This window comes from Rosa rugosa, chromosome 7 (assembly GCF_958449725.1).
Source record: "Rosa rugosa chromosome 7, drRosRugo1.1, whole genome shotgun sequence".
NCBI classification, from domain to species: domain Eukaryota; kingdom Viridiplantae; phylum Streptophyta; class Magnoliopsida; order Rosales; family Rosaceae; genus Rosa; species Rosa rugosa.
Window position 1 is genome coordinate 3,573,564 of NC_084826.1, and position 17,321 is coordinate 3,590,884.

General features: G+C 39.5%; 2 protein-coding genes and 1 long non-coding RNA gene across 3 annotated transcripts; 2 read left to right on the plus strand and 1 right to left on the minus strand.

Annotated features, from left to right (window-relative positions):
• Positions 1 to 1,345: 1,345 nt before the first annotated feature.
• Positions 1,346 to 4,113, minus strand: LOC133723542 (uncharacterized). Its single transcript, XR_009853091.1, has 3 exons — positions 3,397 to 4,113; positions 2,563 to 2,637; positions 1,346 to 1,561 (listed from the first exon to the last, which is right to left on the minus strand). It is a non-coding gene; the product is annotated as an uncharacterized LOC133723542 (long non-coding RNA).
• Positions 4,114 to 4,458: 345 nt separating this feature from the next.
• On the plus strand, positions 4,459 to 8,299 carry LOC133722195 (FRIGIDA-like protein 5). Its single transcript, XM_062149016.1, has 5 exons — positions 4,459 to 4,558; positions 4,689 to 5,998; positions 6,807 to 7,310; positions 7,432 to 7,603; positions 7,711 to 8,299. The coding sequence occupies exons 2-4, from the start codon at positions 5,821 to 5,823 to the stop codon at positions 7,581 to 7,583; spliced, it is 834 nt and encodes a 277-aa protein (XP_062005000.1). The 5' UTR covers positions 4,459 to 4,558; positions 4,689 to 5,820; the 3' UTR covers positions 7,584 to 7,603; positions 7,711 to 8,299.
• A 1,337-nt stretch (positions 8,300 to 9,636) lies between these two features.
• Positions 9,637 to 13,947, plus strand: LOC133722194 (FRIGIDA-like protein 5). Its single transcript, XM_062149015.1, has 2 exons — positions 9,637 to 11,660; positions 12,524 to 13,947. Exons 1-2 carry the CDS (start codon positions 9,935 to 9,937, stop codon positions 12,763 to 12,765), a joined length of 1,968 nt encoding a protein of 655 aa, XP_062004999.1. The 5' UTR covers positions 9,637 to 9,934; the 3' UTR covers positions 12,766 to 13,947.
• Positions 13,948 to 17,321: the final 3,374 nt, after the last annotated feature.

Consider the following 17,321-nt stretch of genomic DNA (forward strand, 5'->3'; position numbering starts at 1 on the left):
AATTAAGTAACCTGGGCCATTCGCAGTAACTCGAACAAGATCGAAATGGAGATTATCTTTGAGATTTAATAAATCTTTCTTCTCTATTTTACATATGCTGACTCATCTCTTACGTGTTTTAAGGTTTTTGTTTTTTTAATAAATTTGGCTCACAATACATGGATTAAATGAGAGTTGATATTTATCGGTGGATTAGCATGGAGGCAGAAGCTCTCACACTCTCAACTTCAATTTTGCTGAAAATTCCTCTATATTTATGTGGTACCACTAGTCCTAATGGCTATGTACACAAAGAAAATTCATGGAGTGGTTCAAGGGCAAAGGATCAAAATTTTCATTTCAACTTTGGAAACCTTAATTAATGTGAATCAAACATAGACAAGAAAGAAAGGCATTACACACATACTTGCTCAGAGAAGCACAAACTTTTCCCTACCCCTAGAGCCAAGTTACTGATTTAAAAAGCTACCGCATCACAAACATTTCCTCATTCATTCCATAGGTTATATTACATAATACTAATCCTACCTAGCTAATACCAGGCAACACGTACAAAAGCCAAGCAAATGGATTTAGCTTTCAATCTAACACAATGCTTTTAGCCTTCATCTGATTCATTAATTCCAAGCATTCCTCCATCTTCTCTTCCCGATCGAGCAAACTCCTCGACCACAGATCTATAGGTATCGGCATTGGGCCTCATTCCCTTCTCCACCATTTCCAACAAGTACTTCTTGGCGTAACCAATGGAGTTGGGGTCCTGGGCGAGTGTCAATGTCTCGATAGACGTCTCTGCAGAGGAGCAGGCGCAAATCCTGAAGGTGAACAGCACCACATGCAGCAGGTACTTGACCCATGGCCAAGATGGAGGACCTGACCCTAATAGCCTCTTCTATATATTAGGTCATCTTGTATCAAAGCCTTGAACAGGTTATAGCTCAGAGCTCCCAAGATAAAGCTGGTCACTAACTTGTTATTTATTATTATTTATTTAAGGAATAAGGTTCAACTTTTTAAGATCGAAGATCAAAGATTATACGTGATCTAACATGTAATAATTAATATTAGAGATATCATCCAAGTAATTTTAACTACAGAAAATTTTACAAATAGTACCCCAAATAAAATTCATTCATCATTTTGGTACATTATATTTCAAAACTATCATATTGGTATCTCAACCAGAAATTATTATATATATATATTAAATTATTCTTTATTTAATGTATATAATTTCCGCAATTACAAGTTTAGGATGTAATTTTTTCTTTTGAGAACAAAGGTGTAAACTGATAATCAAAATATGGGTTTTTGGAGGGAAAAGCTGGACAGGTGTCATGGCTAGAGCTATAGTGTCACGCCCCGAATTTTAAATACAATTAAAATCCGAAACATGAATTATACAACTTAATAGAATAAACGTCCTGAATTTTTTTCTCACAACAACCACACTTCACACCTCTTAATAATACATCTCACAATTTACAAAGCTGTAAACTGAAACAAAAACTCTAACCCGCACGATCTCCGCCTTGATCTTCCTGACCTGTAGGATTTCCCGCTACACCATTTGAATTTAATAGTGCACCGGGAATTGGCAACAACACAAAACCCGGTAAGCTTTAAAGAAATCTTTAAAGCTCGTATGAGTAAACAAGAAAGAACTGTTGATTTTAAATTACAATTCTTATAACTCGACAACACAACCAACAATCTCAACATCCACGACGCAAACGTCAAACCAATTCAATATCACCACTTTGGTCCTATCTCACAACACTATCACCACTTTGGTCCCATCCCATAACACGTTAGAGCTCTAACTGCCTCGTTACCTCTGACACCTTGGCCTAGGGTCAAGCAACGGCAAAAATACTTCGGTTAACACTATAACCGTCGCGCTTTGGACATCCCCGTCCTCAGCACCATATACTTCGGTTAATAATAAACCGTCGCGCTTTGGACATCCCCGTCCTCAGCACACAACTTCGGTTAATAATAAACCGTCGCACCTTGGACATCCCCGTCCTCAGTACACAACTTCGGTTAATAATAAACCGTCGCACCTTGGACATCCCCGTCCTCAGTACACAAACACTCCGGTTATCCTTAACCGTCGAACTTCGGACACCTCGTCCTCAGAATCCTACTTTCTCCAACTCTATACATCCTCCAATGTAAATCTTGAATATTAACAAGAACTCATCAATCATGTTCATCACATAAAAATATGGTAAGTCACATGTCAATTCATAATAATTTAATCATCCCAATTCCACACTCTTCAATGTCACACCATTCACATATAATCACGTAAATATATATATACGTAATTATCCGCTCAGGGATAATCACTAATACCAACTATAGTTCACATGCAATAAAACTGAGAAATTCATTTGTATAGTAAAAATCATTTTACTTACCCATGGACCGTAGTTGATCAAGTCCATATGATTTTAAAACAAATATTTATTCCATAAATATTTTCACGCAATTACGACAAAATAAGGTAATTAAATTTATTCGGTTCGTAATATGAACCACGTGAGGTTTACTCACCTCTAATCCAGCTGCGTCTTCTAAAAAGCCAAATACATCAATCCGAATCGTCCACCAAATCAATCCGTCGATAACCTAATCCAATAATGATCTTAACTTAGCCAACAACTCATAAATGTAATTAAACGACGATCCAACGGTCAGATCTGAATATAATGATGATCCAACGGTCGGATTCAAATTAAACGATGATCCAACGGTCGGATCTGAATTTAATGATGATCCAACGGTCGGATCCTCACGGATCGCCCTTAGGATCATCCTCCAAAATTATCACGAAGATCCAACGGTCAGATCTTCCTGAATCGCCCTTACTAACATCTCCACAAAATTATATGAAAATCCGACGGTCGGATTCTCACGAATCGCCTTCCGAATAACTATTTCTCAATTATACGAAGATCCAACGGTCGGATCTTCGCCCGTGACCTCACAAAGTCATCGGGACAGTCATACGATCAACATACTAAAATTTGAAGTAAAACCGATGGTCTGATCTTCACAGATCGTAAACCGAAGATAAAACGTAAAAAACCGTAAATAGTAACGTAAAAACGTAAATCCACTATTTATCAACTTTTTCTAACATGACCATGTTATATATCAAAACGCTCGTAAGGATGCGTAGATCATCACCTAGATAATAAAAACTCAAAATATGGTCGAATACGCCGCCACAAGCGGCGGTCAGTGGGCGGTCAACGGCGGTCAACGCGGCGGTCAACCACCTCCGATGCAAAAGTCGTCAACTACAAACTTGTTCAAAATGACGAGTTGATCCACTTTCATAACTAGCATGAAGTCTGAAAACGAAAGGAAGTGGTCGGAAATTACCTAGAACAGTCGAGGTGGCCGGAAAATTTCCAGAATCCGGCGAAATTTGCAGAATCCGGCAAGGCTTGATTTCGACGTCAAAACTTCAATTTCAGGCTTCGATTCCTTCTAGAGAGTTGTTAAGAAACTCAAGACGAACGCATTGGTTCAAGAATCACAGAAAAATATGGTCTGTAGCTCGAGATATACCGATCGAAAGCTTCGGTGGTCGGAAAATTTGCAGAATTTTGCAGAATCCGGCGAGGGCTCCGATCGACGTAAAAACTTCAATTTCAGGCCTCGATGCCTTCTAGAGAGTTGTTAACAACATCAAGGGGAACCCACTGGAAAAAGAATCAATCAAAACGATGCACTACAGCTCGAGATATACCGATCGAAGCTTCGGTTTTTCGATTTGATCGGGTCTGGCTTCCAGCCGCCACCACGAGTAGCGCCGCCGTGCAAGGCCACTTCTGGGAGCTTCAGGACGTTGAGGCGAGCTCGTGGGTGAAGTTTGGTGAGGATTGTTGGCCGGTAGCTTGAGATATCAAGCTTGGAACCAAAACGAGCTCAAACCGGGCGGAGCTTCCCGCCGCCGCTGGTGGCCGTGTCGTGGTTCAAGGCTGCCACCTGCAGCTGCGCAAGGTCGAGGCGAAGCTATAGGAAGTGTTCTGGTCTTGATTGGTGGCCGGTGGAGTGAGAGAGAGTTTGGAGAAGTTTTGCTCTGTTTTGGGTGGTTTCGGACGTGAGAGAGAGAGAATTCGTTTCTTAGCTTAATTGATTCGTTCTTCCACTCATGCATAATCATGTTAAAGCACCGGCCTTCAAATTATGCAATTGTCCACTAACCTTAAATCACGGAACCGGTGTTTGCCACCAAATTGTTTGATTAAAAAAAACTAGGTTATTACATATAGCTTCCTTGAGAAGGGTGCCTATTCACATAAACATGATCCAGTACTTGCTTACCTCTTCCCGAATCCTGTCCGTTATTCTTACACACTCTTAATCGAACGGTTCTCATCAATCTTAAAAAATCTCGAAGACTATTTTTTTTTTTTTGAAATAGAAATGTTGAAGACCATTTGAATAAACCGATAATGTTGAATACCCGCTGAAACCAAAACTCTTTTGTGAGGTTGAAGACAGATATGATTTCTTAGCTTGTGAATCAAAATTGAAGGTATGAAGTCCTCCTCATTCTCTCTCTCAATTCCGTTTCGATTTTCGAAATAAAGTAAAATTGAACCAGAGGTGAGCACGATTTTCAGCTCTGTTAGGTCTAAGGTTTTGCTCATTTCTTCGAATTTCAGTCGGTTAGGGTTTTCAGAATGGAGGAGGAGGAGGGTTGAAGCAGAGAAATGTGAGAGAAGCGTGGAAGGAGCTGGACGACCACTTTGACTCGACCCGGAGAGGGCTCCGGACCCGGTTCCAGGAGCTCCAGGCCGGCGAGGAGGAAATCGGAGTCCGTGAGAAGCTGTTGGAGGTGAAAGAGCTGAGATTCGAAGCTCAGGCCAAGGGATTGAATGAAGTTGTGAAGCGGGCCGAAGAAGGTAAGAGTCAGTTGGAGTCTCTTAGGGTTTTGATTGAAAAACATGAAGCAGAGCTTGATGTTAAAGAAAAGAGGCTTTCGGAGGCAACTTGGTTCGATTCTGAAATCGATGATGGAATGCCAGAGCAGAATCGATTCGAGGGAGAAGATAATGAGGGAAATGGAGTTGAAAGCTAGGGAGGGACTTTTGTTTGCTGAAGAAATCAATGGAAGATTAATTGGTTATGTAAAGTTGAATATATTGAGAAACAGGGAGCTTGATGGATGGGTTGAGGTTCTTGAGGTGAAGGAGAAGGATGTTGAGTCGAAAGTTGAGGAACTCCATTTGATTGTTGAGAGGGTCAGTGAATGCCTTGATGAGGTTCAGGTGAAAGAAGAGCATTTTGTTTCGTCAGAAAAACCGATACAGGAGCAGGAAATGCGTTTGTGTTCACTCCAAAAGTTGGTGCAACAGCGTGACAAGGAGTTGGATTCACTGTCCCATGCATGACTTCAAAGGAAAGAGAGGCATCTTGAAGAGGTTGAATTGAAGATGGCGAAATTAGGACATATGATTCCTTTATACGTAAGTGATGATCATTCCAGCATTCATTGGGATGGTAGAGGCTTGCAAATGTTCATGAATGAGCAGTTGAAGAGAATATATTCAATGGGTAGCGAAATGTCAGCAATTCTTAAAGCCTCATCTGACCCAGCAAAATTGGTTTTGGATGCAATGCAAGGATTTTACCCTTCAAGTTCAACTCTGGACAACAAGGAGACTCATTTTGATTTGACAGTTATTAGAAGGAGTTGTATTCTTTTGTTAGAGGATTTCAAGAGAATGTTACCACAAATTAATGCTCGGGTGAGAAACGAAGCAATAAAAGTTGGCGGCTGACTGGAAGACTAAGATGACAGTATCTAGCGAGAATACACAGGAGATTTTTGGGTTTTTGCGGCTTGTTAATACGTATGGATTGAGTTCGATGTATGATGCGAAAGATCTTCAAAGCCTTCTTGCTGTTGTTCATAAGCCCGAACAAGCATCTCAATCAAGTAGGGCCCTTGGTATCAAAGATAAAGCACCTGGTAAGGCCTTTTTATGATTCAAAGTCTCGTTTCTGTATATCTATCTTGGCTTATGGTACCTTCCTTTAAAGAGAAAGGAAAATGAATTGAATGCTTAGTAGTGCTTTCATTGTAGGCTCCATTAATTGGTTATATTGACATTTACTGTTGTGGCGCTCCTTACACTTTTGCAGTTTTGAGCAGATGGTAAAGTAGTCATTTACTTGAAGTGGTTGCAAGGAATGGTTTTTAACCATGTTTCATATATAGATTTTCCATTTAGGCATTGTTGATATATAAGTAAAAGGTGATGTTTTATGTTGCAAATGATTATTGTTTTTCTCTTATTCAGTAGATTTCTCCCTTTTCTGGCCTAATACTCATGAACTGTTTCCTTTTGTCCCCAACTTATAAATAAGTCGTTTAACACTTTTAGCATCTCTTGAATTTCTTCCACATTTTCTTATTAATTAGAATCTCAGTGGACATATCTTGTGGCATATATGCTCTCTTGTACATCACTTCACCATAGATGTAATTTTGGAAAGTTTGCATATACTTCTAAGTTAGTGTTTCAGATAGTCTGTCTTCAATTTCCCCACAAATACCATCTGATGCTTGACATATGCAACTCAAGCATGTTGTTTTTGATCTTTGGTTTCGCTTGCTAAGATTTGACCAGAATAGTTTTGCCATTGTTCTGCCTCCACCCCACAGCTTACCACTTGAGTGAAAGTACAAATTTGGAAAAATGCTGTATACATCATCTGTTAAATTTAACATTAGCCGTGAACTAAGCTGCTTTTTGTTTCTTATTGCAAATTCACAGGGACCAGCATCATTTCTTCCCTTATCAAAACTGTGGAACCAGAATCTTCACTGGCTATAAATGCAACAACTCTCTCTTCTCCGAATCCTTCTTCCCAGAATGACATGTTGGCTTCTCTTTTATTGGTCTCTGACCCAGCAGAACATGTCTTGAATAGTGTGCAGAGATCATTTTCTCAGTATTGGAAACATGAAGATGTTAGTTTCAAAGAACGTATCATGTTGAATAACATGTCTTTGTTGGAGTGTCTAACGATTGTCTCACCGCATATTGGACCTCATGTGAAAGAAGATGCAAAACTTCTTGCAGCCTATTGGAAAGCAAAGATGACAGGCAATACTGAAAATTCAGTTGAGACTTTAGGATTTTTGCTGTTTATATCTACATATGGATTGGTTTCTACATTGAATACAGAGGAGATTATAAAGCTTCTTGAGGTGATATCTCAGAATAAAGGGGCTGTAGATTTATGTCAGACGCATGGTTATGCAGATAAGATCTCTGGTAAGTTTCTGGGCATGCTTATTACATTGTCAGATTTTGGAGGGAATACTATGCAATTCACTTTTCAAAACTTCTCTAATTCAGTTTGCTTACCCATACAATTTGGTTTTGCGCCATGCAGATTTTATTCGGAATCTGATAGAAAGGAAGCAACTGATGGATGCTGTTGGATTTATTTGCACCTTCAACCTAGCTGACAAGCTCCCCCCAATACCACTCTTAAAACAATATGTAGAGGATGCAAAGAAGTGTTCCGAAGTAACTTGCAGCTAAAGATACTTCATGATGAAAAGGTACTTTAGCTCTTCTTTAGATATTTCATATGCGTTCCTTACATAGTTAAGTCCAAGACCATCCTCAATGTAAATATACATCTATCACATGTTACTTCTGATCACAGGTTAAGATTGTAGACAACCTCATAGCTGATCTAAGAGCTGGGAAACAATGCATCAAAGAATACCATCTCGAGTGCAAATACCCATATGCGGACATTGAAATGCAAATAGTTCAGCTGGAAAAACTGAAGGAGAATTGGAGATGCTCAGCGCCATCTCTTGGCTCCAGTATTGTTGAATCACAAGTGCAGAGAAAAAGAAAGAAGCCTAATACTAGTAGTTCTGCCCGTACGCGTGGATTTCCATCACAACAGCAGCGTAAGCTGTGAGTACTATTTGGTGCTAACAGACCCTAGCATGATGAAGTTGCCACACAGTAACTCTTTTGGACTAAGCTAGTGTATATCCTACCCTTTCACAGTGCAAAAGTGTGTTGCTGGCACAACTTTTGTGATATTGCTTTCATATAGGAGAAGCATATCATCTTTTAGAGAGTTAAGAAACTCTTGATGTAGATGGAGTTGGTGAAATATTTTGGAACGTTGATACACCATCTTGTTAATCAGTTTGGTGACCACTTTAAGTTTGTATTATACTTGGCAGATTTCATTCTGATTTTGATACAAAAGAAGCATATAATTGAGGCTGTCAGATTTATTTGCACCTTCAAGTTAATTGATAAGCTATCGCCAATACCACTCTTGAGAGAATATGTGGAGGATGCAAAGAAGTGTTTTGAAGTACTTTGCAGGATAAGTATTGCTCTTGATGAAAAGGCATTCAGCTCTTTTTTGGACATCCAATTCTTGCTTCTTAAATAGTTAAATGTTGGAGCATCATCAATGCATACATATATTAAGGTGTACTCTTGATCTCAGGTTAAGGCTGTAGACAACCTAATAGGTTATCTAAGAGCTGTGCACCAAGGATTACAATCTCGAGTCCAAATTCCCATCCACAGACATTGAAATGCAATTAGTTCGACTGGAAAAACTGAAGGAGAATTGGAGAATTTTGGCCCCATCTGTTGGTTCTAATGATAAGCAAAAAGAGCAGAGAAGAAGGAAAGAACCTGATAACAAGACTTAATTCTCCAGAGTTCCAACCAGGACAGAAATCTAAATTTTAAATGATGGCTATTTATGGATCCTAGAATGAAGCAATCTCCATTTTGGAGAAGCATATATATTGACCAACTTTCATGTAGAAAGAAACATTTGACACAGTCACAGATGAGAAGTACATGAAATATTGTGGAACCCTGAAACAGATGTATGTGCACTGTTATATGGGGTGCTTTTAGTCTTTATATTATTCCAGGTAGGAATATAGTTGATTATAGCACACTAATGTTTTGCAAATTGCAAGACATTTTCTCATTCCTGCAATCCATATTGGCATGGCCATGATTTCTTTGATGCAAAATCCATTGATCTTTTTTGTTATATCTGGTTGTTCCTACTGTTCGTCTCCGTTTTGTTTCTTCAAGTTTAATCAGGTTTTCCGCTGGTTCAAATTCATCCAGCTGCTCCATTTTTTCCTTCCTCTTAGGGGAAACATGATATTTGAGCAGGGTTTTAATAAGAGTATCCGCTCGAGTAACGATGACCTAATAATGAAGCTTATTATAGCCTCACAGCAGATGCACCAATTCTAGCAGAAAGCAAAGATGAGAAGCCCTTGCAATGTTCTACATCCAAAATCTTTATGAGCAAAAAAAAAAAAAAAAAAAAGTTACTGTACTTTCAACTCACAGTAAAGACTTTTACTCTCTGGAATTAGGTGAAAAATTTATTAAAGAATAAAGACCCATATCTATTTACATCATCACCCCCTTTCCCCAGACTCCTTTTCCCCATTACTCTGTATAGTAAGATTCTGTACAAATCACATCCGTCATTTCCCCCCACTCACAATCCAACGGCCGGGATAGAGCCATTTGAATACGGCAAGTCCATAATAGCCTGATACCCGCTGAAAATGTTTCAGAAACCATTCATTACTGTACGAAAAGAAGAACCAACCTTTCACCTTGATCATCATTTCCCTCACACGCTCGAGAATCCCACACGCTTAAAGACCACGCCTTTCCTCTAGTTCTGCTATCACATTTGCTCAGTGGGAAGAAATTGAGCTCTGTTTTCCGGTAAAGCTTCCATCTTTAAGGTTTTGAAGAAGCTAAAGACCAAGCCTTTGCTCTAGTTGTGATTCACATTTGATCAGTGAGAAGAAATTGAGCTCTGTTTTGTTGTAAAGTTTCAATCTTTAGGGTCTTGAAGAAGTTTGATGACGGAAGCCGGAGCGGGTTTTAACCGGGTCCGGGCCGGGTTCCGGGGGCTAATAGAGCTGGCGAAGAAGCTGGAAGGGGAAGACATGAAGCTGCGGCGTGATTTGGAAGCGAAAGCGATGGAGATTGAAGAAGGTAAGAGCCAGCTGAACTTGCTTAAATTAAAGATTGAGGAAAAGAATAGAGAGGTTTGTGATAGAGAGAAGCGGATTGAGGAGCTTGAGAAGATGGTTAGGGTGAATGATGATGTGAAGTCGAGAGTGGAGGAATTGAAGGGTTTAGAGGAGATGATTGCGAAATGTGATGAGGAGGTGAGGTTGAAGAAGGGGAGGATTAGTTTGATTCAGAAATCGATGATGCAATGCTCGTATACGTTGGAAGCGAGGGAGGAGAAGATGAGGGAGAGTAATGTGGCTTTTGGTTTGGTGAAGAAGGCTATGGAGGAGTGGTGCTGTAAAGTTGAGATGAAGGAGAGGGAGCTGGAGAGGTGTGTGGCGAAACTGGAATTGAAAGAAGAAGAAGTGGAGAAGAAAATTGAGGAACTTGAGTTGATTGAGAAGAGGGTCAAGGATTGCCTGGATGATGTGGAGTTGAAAGTTGAGCATTCTGATGCAGTTGAAAAATTGATACAGGAAGGGAGACAGCAGTTGGATGCACTGCAAGAGTCGGTGCGTGAGGGCGAAAGGAATTTGGATTCAGTTCGAAAGGCAGCAGAGGAGCGTGAGAAGGTTTTGGACTCGGTAGGCCAGGGACTTGAAATGAAAGAGAGGGAACTTGAACAGCAGGCCAATGAGCTTGAGTTTAAAGAGAGACAAGTTGAATTGAGAGTTGAGGAAGTTAATTCAAAGGATAAGAGGGTCAATGAACGCCTCAATGAGGTTCAAATGAAGGAAATTTTTTTGGAATTATTTGAAAAATCAATACAAGAAGACAAAGAGCATTTGGATTTGGTCCAAAAGTTGGCAGCAGAGCGTGAAAAGCAGTCAGATTCACTCCAAACATCGGTGCAAGATCGTGAAAATAATTTGTTTTCACTTCAAAAATCGGTACAAGAGCGTGAAAAAAAGTTGGATTCACTATCCGATGGACTTCAAAGGAGAGAAAGGGAACTTGAAAAGCAGGCCAAAGAGCTTGAATTGAAGCAGAAACAATTGGATTCTCGAAGGAAGGCCAAGCATTTGGAACCTACCCCTGTTGCTAAAAATGCAAGTGTTGTTTCATCTACAAGTGATCAGTCCTGGATCAACATGGATGGTAGAAGCTTACAGTTGGTCATGAATGAGCAAGTGGAAAAAATTGACTTGACAGGTAGCCGAATGTCAGCTGTTCTACAAGCATCATCAGACCCGGCAAAATTGGTTTTGGATGCAATGCAAGGGTTTTATCCGTCAAATCTTACTGTGGAAAACAGAGAGTTTGAGTCACAATTGAGGGTCATAAGAAAGAGTTGTATTCTTTTGCTACAGGAGTTAAAGAGAATGTCACCACTAATTAATCCTCAGGTGAGAGAAGAAGCAGTGAAATTGGCAGCTGATTGGAAAGAGAAGATGGCAGTTACCGCTGATAATAGTTGGGAGGCTTTGGGCTTTTTGCGGCTTATCACTACGTATGAATTGATAAGTATTTATGATTTGAGGGAGCTTCGAAGTCTTCTTGCTATGGTTTCTCAGCCAGAACAAGCTGCTGAATTAAGTAGGGCACTTGGTATCACAGATAAGGCACCTGGTGAGCTCTTTTTGTGTTTCAAAGTCTTCTTTCTGTAAGTGTTGCTTATTTTATAACACTGATGAAATCCATATCACATAGAAAATTTTTGTAATGTTGATATTTGGCCTTCAAAAACCTGCCCTTTAGATGAAAAAAGAAAATGAATGCTTATATTTCCTGCATTGTAGCAAGCATTGGTTACATTCACTATTGGGCATGCCTTATATTCTGCGGTTTACAACAGCATTTAAGCGTAGTAATTTAGCTCAAAAAGCTGCAAGCAATGAATCCATTAGCATTGTTCGTGATGATTGTCCTTTTTGGCATTTATGTTATCTACTTCAAAATGATATTTTAAATTGTAAATGATTTTTTTCTTTTCATAACTAAACTTTTCTCCTTTTTGCTGGCCCGAAAATCAATAAAAATTAAAGTGTCCTTTGTCCACATTTATAACTTGGTTGTTAAAGGCTTCTAGCCTCTCTTGATTTTCTTCAAAATTTTCTCATCAGATTCTGAATGGACATGTCTGGTGGTGCCTCCTGTGCTCTTCTTAGCATACCATTTCATTGTAGGTCTTGCTATTTAAAAGTTAGCATGTATAAATCAGTCTTTTTACGCTGTCTATCTTCTACCATAAGTGCCATCTTATGGTATGTAACAGAATTATTGTCTTGTTCATCATTAGTTTTTCTTAATAAGATTTATATGTAATGGCTGTGCTTTTCCCTGCAGCCCCAACCCCCACAGCTTAGCACTTGAGTCAAATCACAAGTGGCACACAATGCTCTATAAAAATTTTGACGTGCGTTTCAAATTCAAGATTATCACACACTAACCTTTTTACTTCCGTTTCTGTGTTTCTTATTGTACTTGCATAGGGACGAATGTTGTTTCTTCCATTGTCAAGACTGAGCGATCAGAATCTTCGCTGGCTAGAAATGAAGCAACTCTTTCTCCTCCGAATAAATATTTACAGAATGAAAGGATTGTTTCTCTTCCTTCCATTGCCAAGACTGAGGGACCCAAATCTTTTGGGGCTAGATTTGCAGCAACTCTTTCTTCACCAAATAATGCTGAGGGACCAGAATCTTCGCTGGCTAGAAATGAAGCAACTTGTTAGTATAAGTTTGATGTATGTTGGCATTCCTAATACAAAAGCTAGAATCATAGGTCTGCTAGAGTTATCAAGTGTAAACTGGAAGAGATATACAGTCATACAATGCTCCAGCTGATTCTTTGAAGCACTCCAGGTAAGAGCATATGCATCCGCATTTCATAAAGGTCAACCTACATGCATACTGGGATTGCAATTTGTTCTGCAATCCCTGTCAGGTCAAGTCGTGGGATATTGTTTCTTCTTTTTCACGTTTTGTGCACATTCATTAGTTGCGTCTTAAAAAGATATTTCACTACATAATTTGTGTTGTTAAGACGTATCGTCTTCATTAAGGATAGAATCGGATTTACTTGTTGAATATCTTTTTATGATTTGTTCCTTCCTTATTAGGAGTCAATTAGGTTTTGGAGTCTTTATTGTCCAAGGTTTTAGGGGGAGTCTGATATACATATACAACGTGTTCAACCATTCATCTGGTACTTTGAGCCGAATAAGAATTGGTGCATCTATTGAGTCAAGATTTTTCATTTTGTTTTGTGAGAAACTGTGTGCTTCAGATTCGAGTCTATGAACTACTTGTTCCATGCTTAAGTAGATCATTGAGTCAAAACATCCATCATTCATTACATTCTTCACATCAAAGTACTCTCGAGGTCAGTTGGAGTTGTTGATGTGCAAAGAAGATTGAAGGTCGAGGTCAGTACCTGTCAATCCTACCAGTGAGAGCAGTTCATCAGTGGAGAAGATTTACGAAGACGTGATCATACAGCCTTCTAGAATGTGTCTAGTAAGTATAGCCGAGGTCAGTGCTATTGGTTGTTTGTAAGAGAACTTGTATCTTTCCATTAAGTGAATTGGTTTTCACTAGGGCTTTAGAGAGTTAAGGCCCCGCAGTTGTTTTCCTCATTTTGAGGTTTTTACTGCGCAAACAATTCTGGTGTCTCTTGATCGCTGTGTGATTGTGTTTACCTTTCTTTATCTACACTGCTATATTCAGGGATTCATATCTGTGTTTCAATCCTTTAACGTTTCTTGCTGGTGTCTCTGGATGTTGTGTGTTTGTGATTATATTTGTTTGCCTAATTATCTCACTGCTGTTTTGGGATCCATACCTGTGTTTCAATCCTGAGTATTGTCTGTTACGTTTTTGAATTGAAAGGAAGTGTGATTTCTGCGAGAATAGCCTATTCACCCCCCCTCTAGGCTTTTTAGTTTCATCCCAATATTTTCAATTGGCATCAGAGCGGGTTACTAAGGGTTCTTAGTAAGATTCGTGGGAGGGATGGAACGAGATCGAGCCTTGGGTTCAATCAACAGTCCACGTTGGTTTGATGGGGAAGATTATTCCCAATGGAAAATAACATGGTGGAGTACATAGAGTAAACTCTGAGCTATAAACCATATGGTGGAGGTCATATAGTAACATGGTGGTGAGATGCAATCAACATTCATCCAACACTCATTTTGAATCACCCAGAAACGTGAAAATTAACAAGTAGTACTCATACTCCCCCTTAATCGATTCATCTGGACAGAATGAATAATAAAAAAAAAAATGGATCATGATCATGATAACACACAATGAGGTGAGAATATTAGTCGCAGAAGTGAGAGGGAAGAAAAAGCATAGCATTTAGAGAAAGTGATTTGATGACTTCTCAAAGACAACAATGGGCCAAGCATAAGGAACACTACATAGTAATCTTGAACAACAAGCATTTAGAAACAAACTGGGGCTAAAGCACCTCTTAACTTTGTGGTAAAGTGATCAGAAGTCAATATGGGGCTTCAACTTAACCTAGGATCAACCAGAATTAGAGTTCACCGACAAACACTACTTTTCGTTTCTCAAGTCCTCCTTATATCACCGTGTGGGCTCATATATTTTCTTTTGAAGCCTTCCACACACATTTTTTTTTGTTTTTTTTGTTTGTGTTGCGACTCATGTAGCGAGCCTTATGTCAGTGGCTCCCAAACCAGTTGGTTTTAGGGCACTAAGTGTAACAAGGACACTCCAAAGGACACATCAACTCGAGTCGTTGAAAAGCAACAAAATCAACCACCGGGAGACCAAGCCATTCCTGTTTCTTCCCAATCCTCATATCGTTCGTCACGACCGAGGCCTGTTTACTTTAGAAATAGCCTGGCCAAGCTCCATATTGCAATGATTTTTTTTTTTTTTTTTTTTGAAAGGAGCATAGAATTACGAACACCAAAAAGAGTGCAGTTTGTAAAGGACTAATCCCAGATCACTTAGAACAAGATGATACCCCCACAAAAGACTTGAGTGTGCAAGTGCGTATAGCAAAGTTTGGGAGAGTGAGCCAGCCAGAATCTTTGACTAAAACCTGAGGTAGAAAGAAGAACATATAGTGCCCTGCAGCCCGGACCCATGATCGAAAAGGAGAGCAAGAGTCAACGATCTCAATCTAAGGTCAATTTTCCACCAAACACTTCAGGATTGAAATCTCACATGCAATCCTAGTATAGACAAATGCATTCTGCTGAAACTAATTTTTTTTTTTTTTCGTCTAATCTAAATGAAAACACACAATGAACATGCAGAAGCAATAAAAGAGTGCAGTTTGTAAAGGACTAATCCCAGATCACTTAGAACAAGATGATACCCCCACAAAAGACTTGAGTGTGCAAGTGCGTATAGCAAAGTTTGGGAGAGTGAGCCAGCCAGAATCTTTGACTAAAACCTGAGGTAGAAAGAAGAACATATAGTGCCCTGCAGCCCGGACCCATGATCGGTCCTAAGTCTAACAATGCAAGAATTTGAGGATTGTTTCTCAGTGAGAATTCTATTACACAAACCTTTAAAACTGCTAAACGTATCAGATTTATCTCTTAAAAAATTAACCCAAGTGAAGCGAGAGAAATCATCAACTAATACCAGTATGTATTTCTTACCTCCCATGCTTTCAGTTTGAGACGGACCAACAAGATCCATGTGCATAAGCTCTAGTGGCTGGGAAGTCGTTGTAACATTAATTGCACTATGAGCTGCTCGGGATTGCTTACCCAGCTTGCATCCCGCACACACCTTATCTGGTTTCCCACTTAGGTTCGGTAGACCTCTCACACTCTCTTTGCTTGAAAGTTTTAGCATGTCCTGGTAGTTCACGTGCCCTAAACGTCGATGCCAGAGTTCAAGAACATTATCAGAAGTTTTAGCTTTCAAACAAACCTGAGACACAACAGACTCATTAGCATACACACAATAGCAATTATCTTTTGACCTTACACCACCCATGATACTCTTACCATCACTGCCAAGAACAATACACCTCTGTTTATTGAAGTTAACATCCTCATAATCATCACTCAACTGACTTACACTGATGAGATTTGCCTGAAGACCTTCAACATACAAAACATTTTTCAGATTAGGGATACCTGGAGTGTTAACAATCCCTTTTCCTATAACCTTTGCCTTCCTTCCGTCACCGAACGTGACAGACCCACTAGTGTACTCATCAGAAAAAGAGACGAACCAACTCTTGTCTCCTGTCATATGCCTAGAGCATCCGCTATCAACATACCAAGTGTCTGCTCTTCTGGCTGAAAGTGCTGTCAATGCTACTAAACATGTTGCTTCAACAACCTCAAAATCATTAGAATCAGGATATATGGAAGAAAACAAGCAAGTTGCATCAACAAATTCAGAACCCACTGAAGAATCATTCAGATACGAAGAAAAACAATTATATGACTCCTTTTTCACCCAAACTTGTTTCAGTTTCGGATCCAGGCTGTTTGGGATTGAAACAAGTTTAGCAATCCTGTTTACCTCTCTCAGATGTTCTTTCAGTTTAGTCTGCAACGATAGTTTCTTATTCTCTTTTTCTGAGTTCCACAACCTTTGAGACTCTCTTCGCAGCAGATTACACCTAGGGCGAATGTGCCCAGGTGTCCCACAATAATGACAAACAGGTGTAAAGTTCCTAGACCACGATGAATGACTGACTTGACGCACAAAAGAATTTCTATCAAAGCTAGGACATCTAACTTGATTGTAAGGGCTGAACCCTAGACCATGTCTTTCTTTCTCAGGTTGTCTCACACTTGAACTTTTCACAAAGTTCAGAGGTTTAGAATTCTCACCAGCATTATAGCCTAACCCCTTTTTGTCATTATCAGGTTTACCCATTCCAATCATCTTAGACACTTTGTCTGACCCGATTGAGAACTTAGAGAACATTTGCTGAGCATCTTCCAACTCAAGCTTTAGAGACTCGTTTTCCGAAGCTAAAGAACTAGCAAGAGAGGTTTGAGATTTTAATTCTACCTGAAGAGTCTTTACCTGATCAACCAAGTCAGATCTTTCACTTTCCCACTCTTTGATACATGACTCCAACCTATCCTCAGCTTTCTTTTTCTCTCTTTTGATCAAGACAATCTCTTCACTTTGCAAATGGTTTTTCTTGAGAATTGATTTGGACGCTGCATAAAGTTCTTTGTACTTACCATCCATCTCTTCATCCGAATGCTCCTCATCGTCTGATTCATGGGAGGATTCGTTATGAAGAGTTGAGGTAAGTGCAAGATTTGAG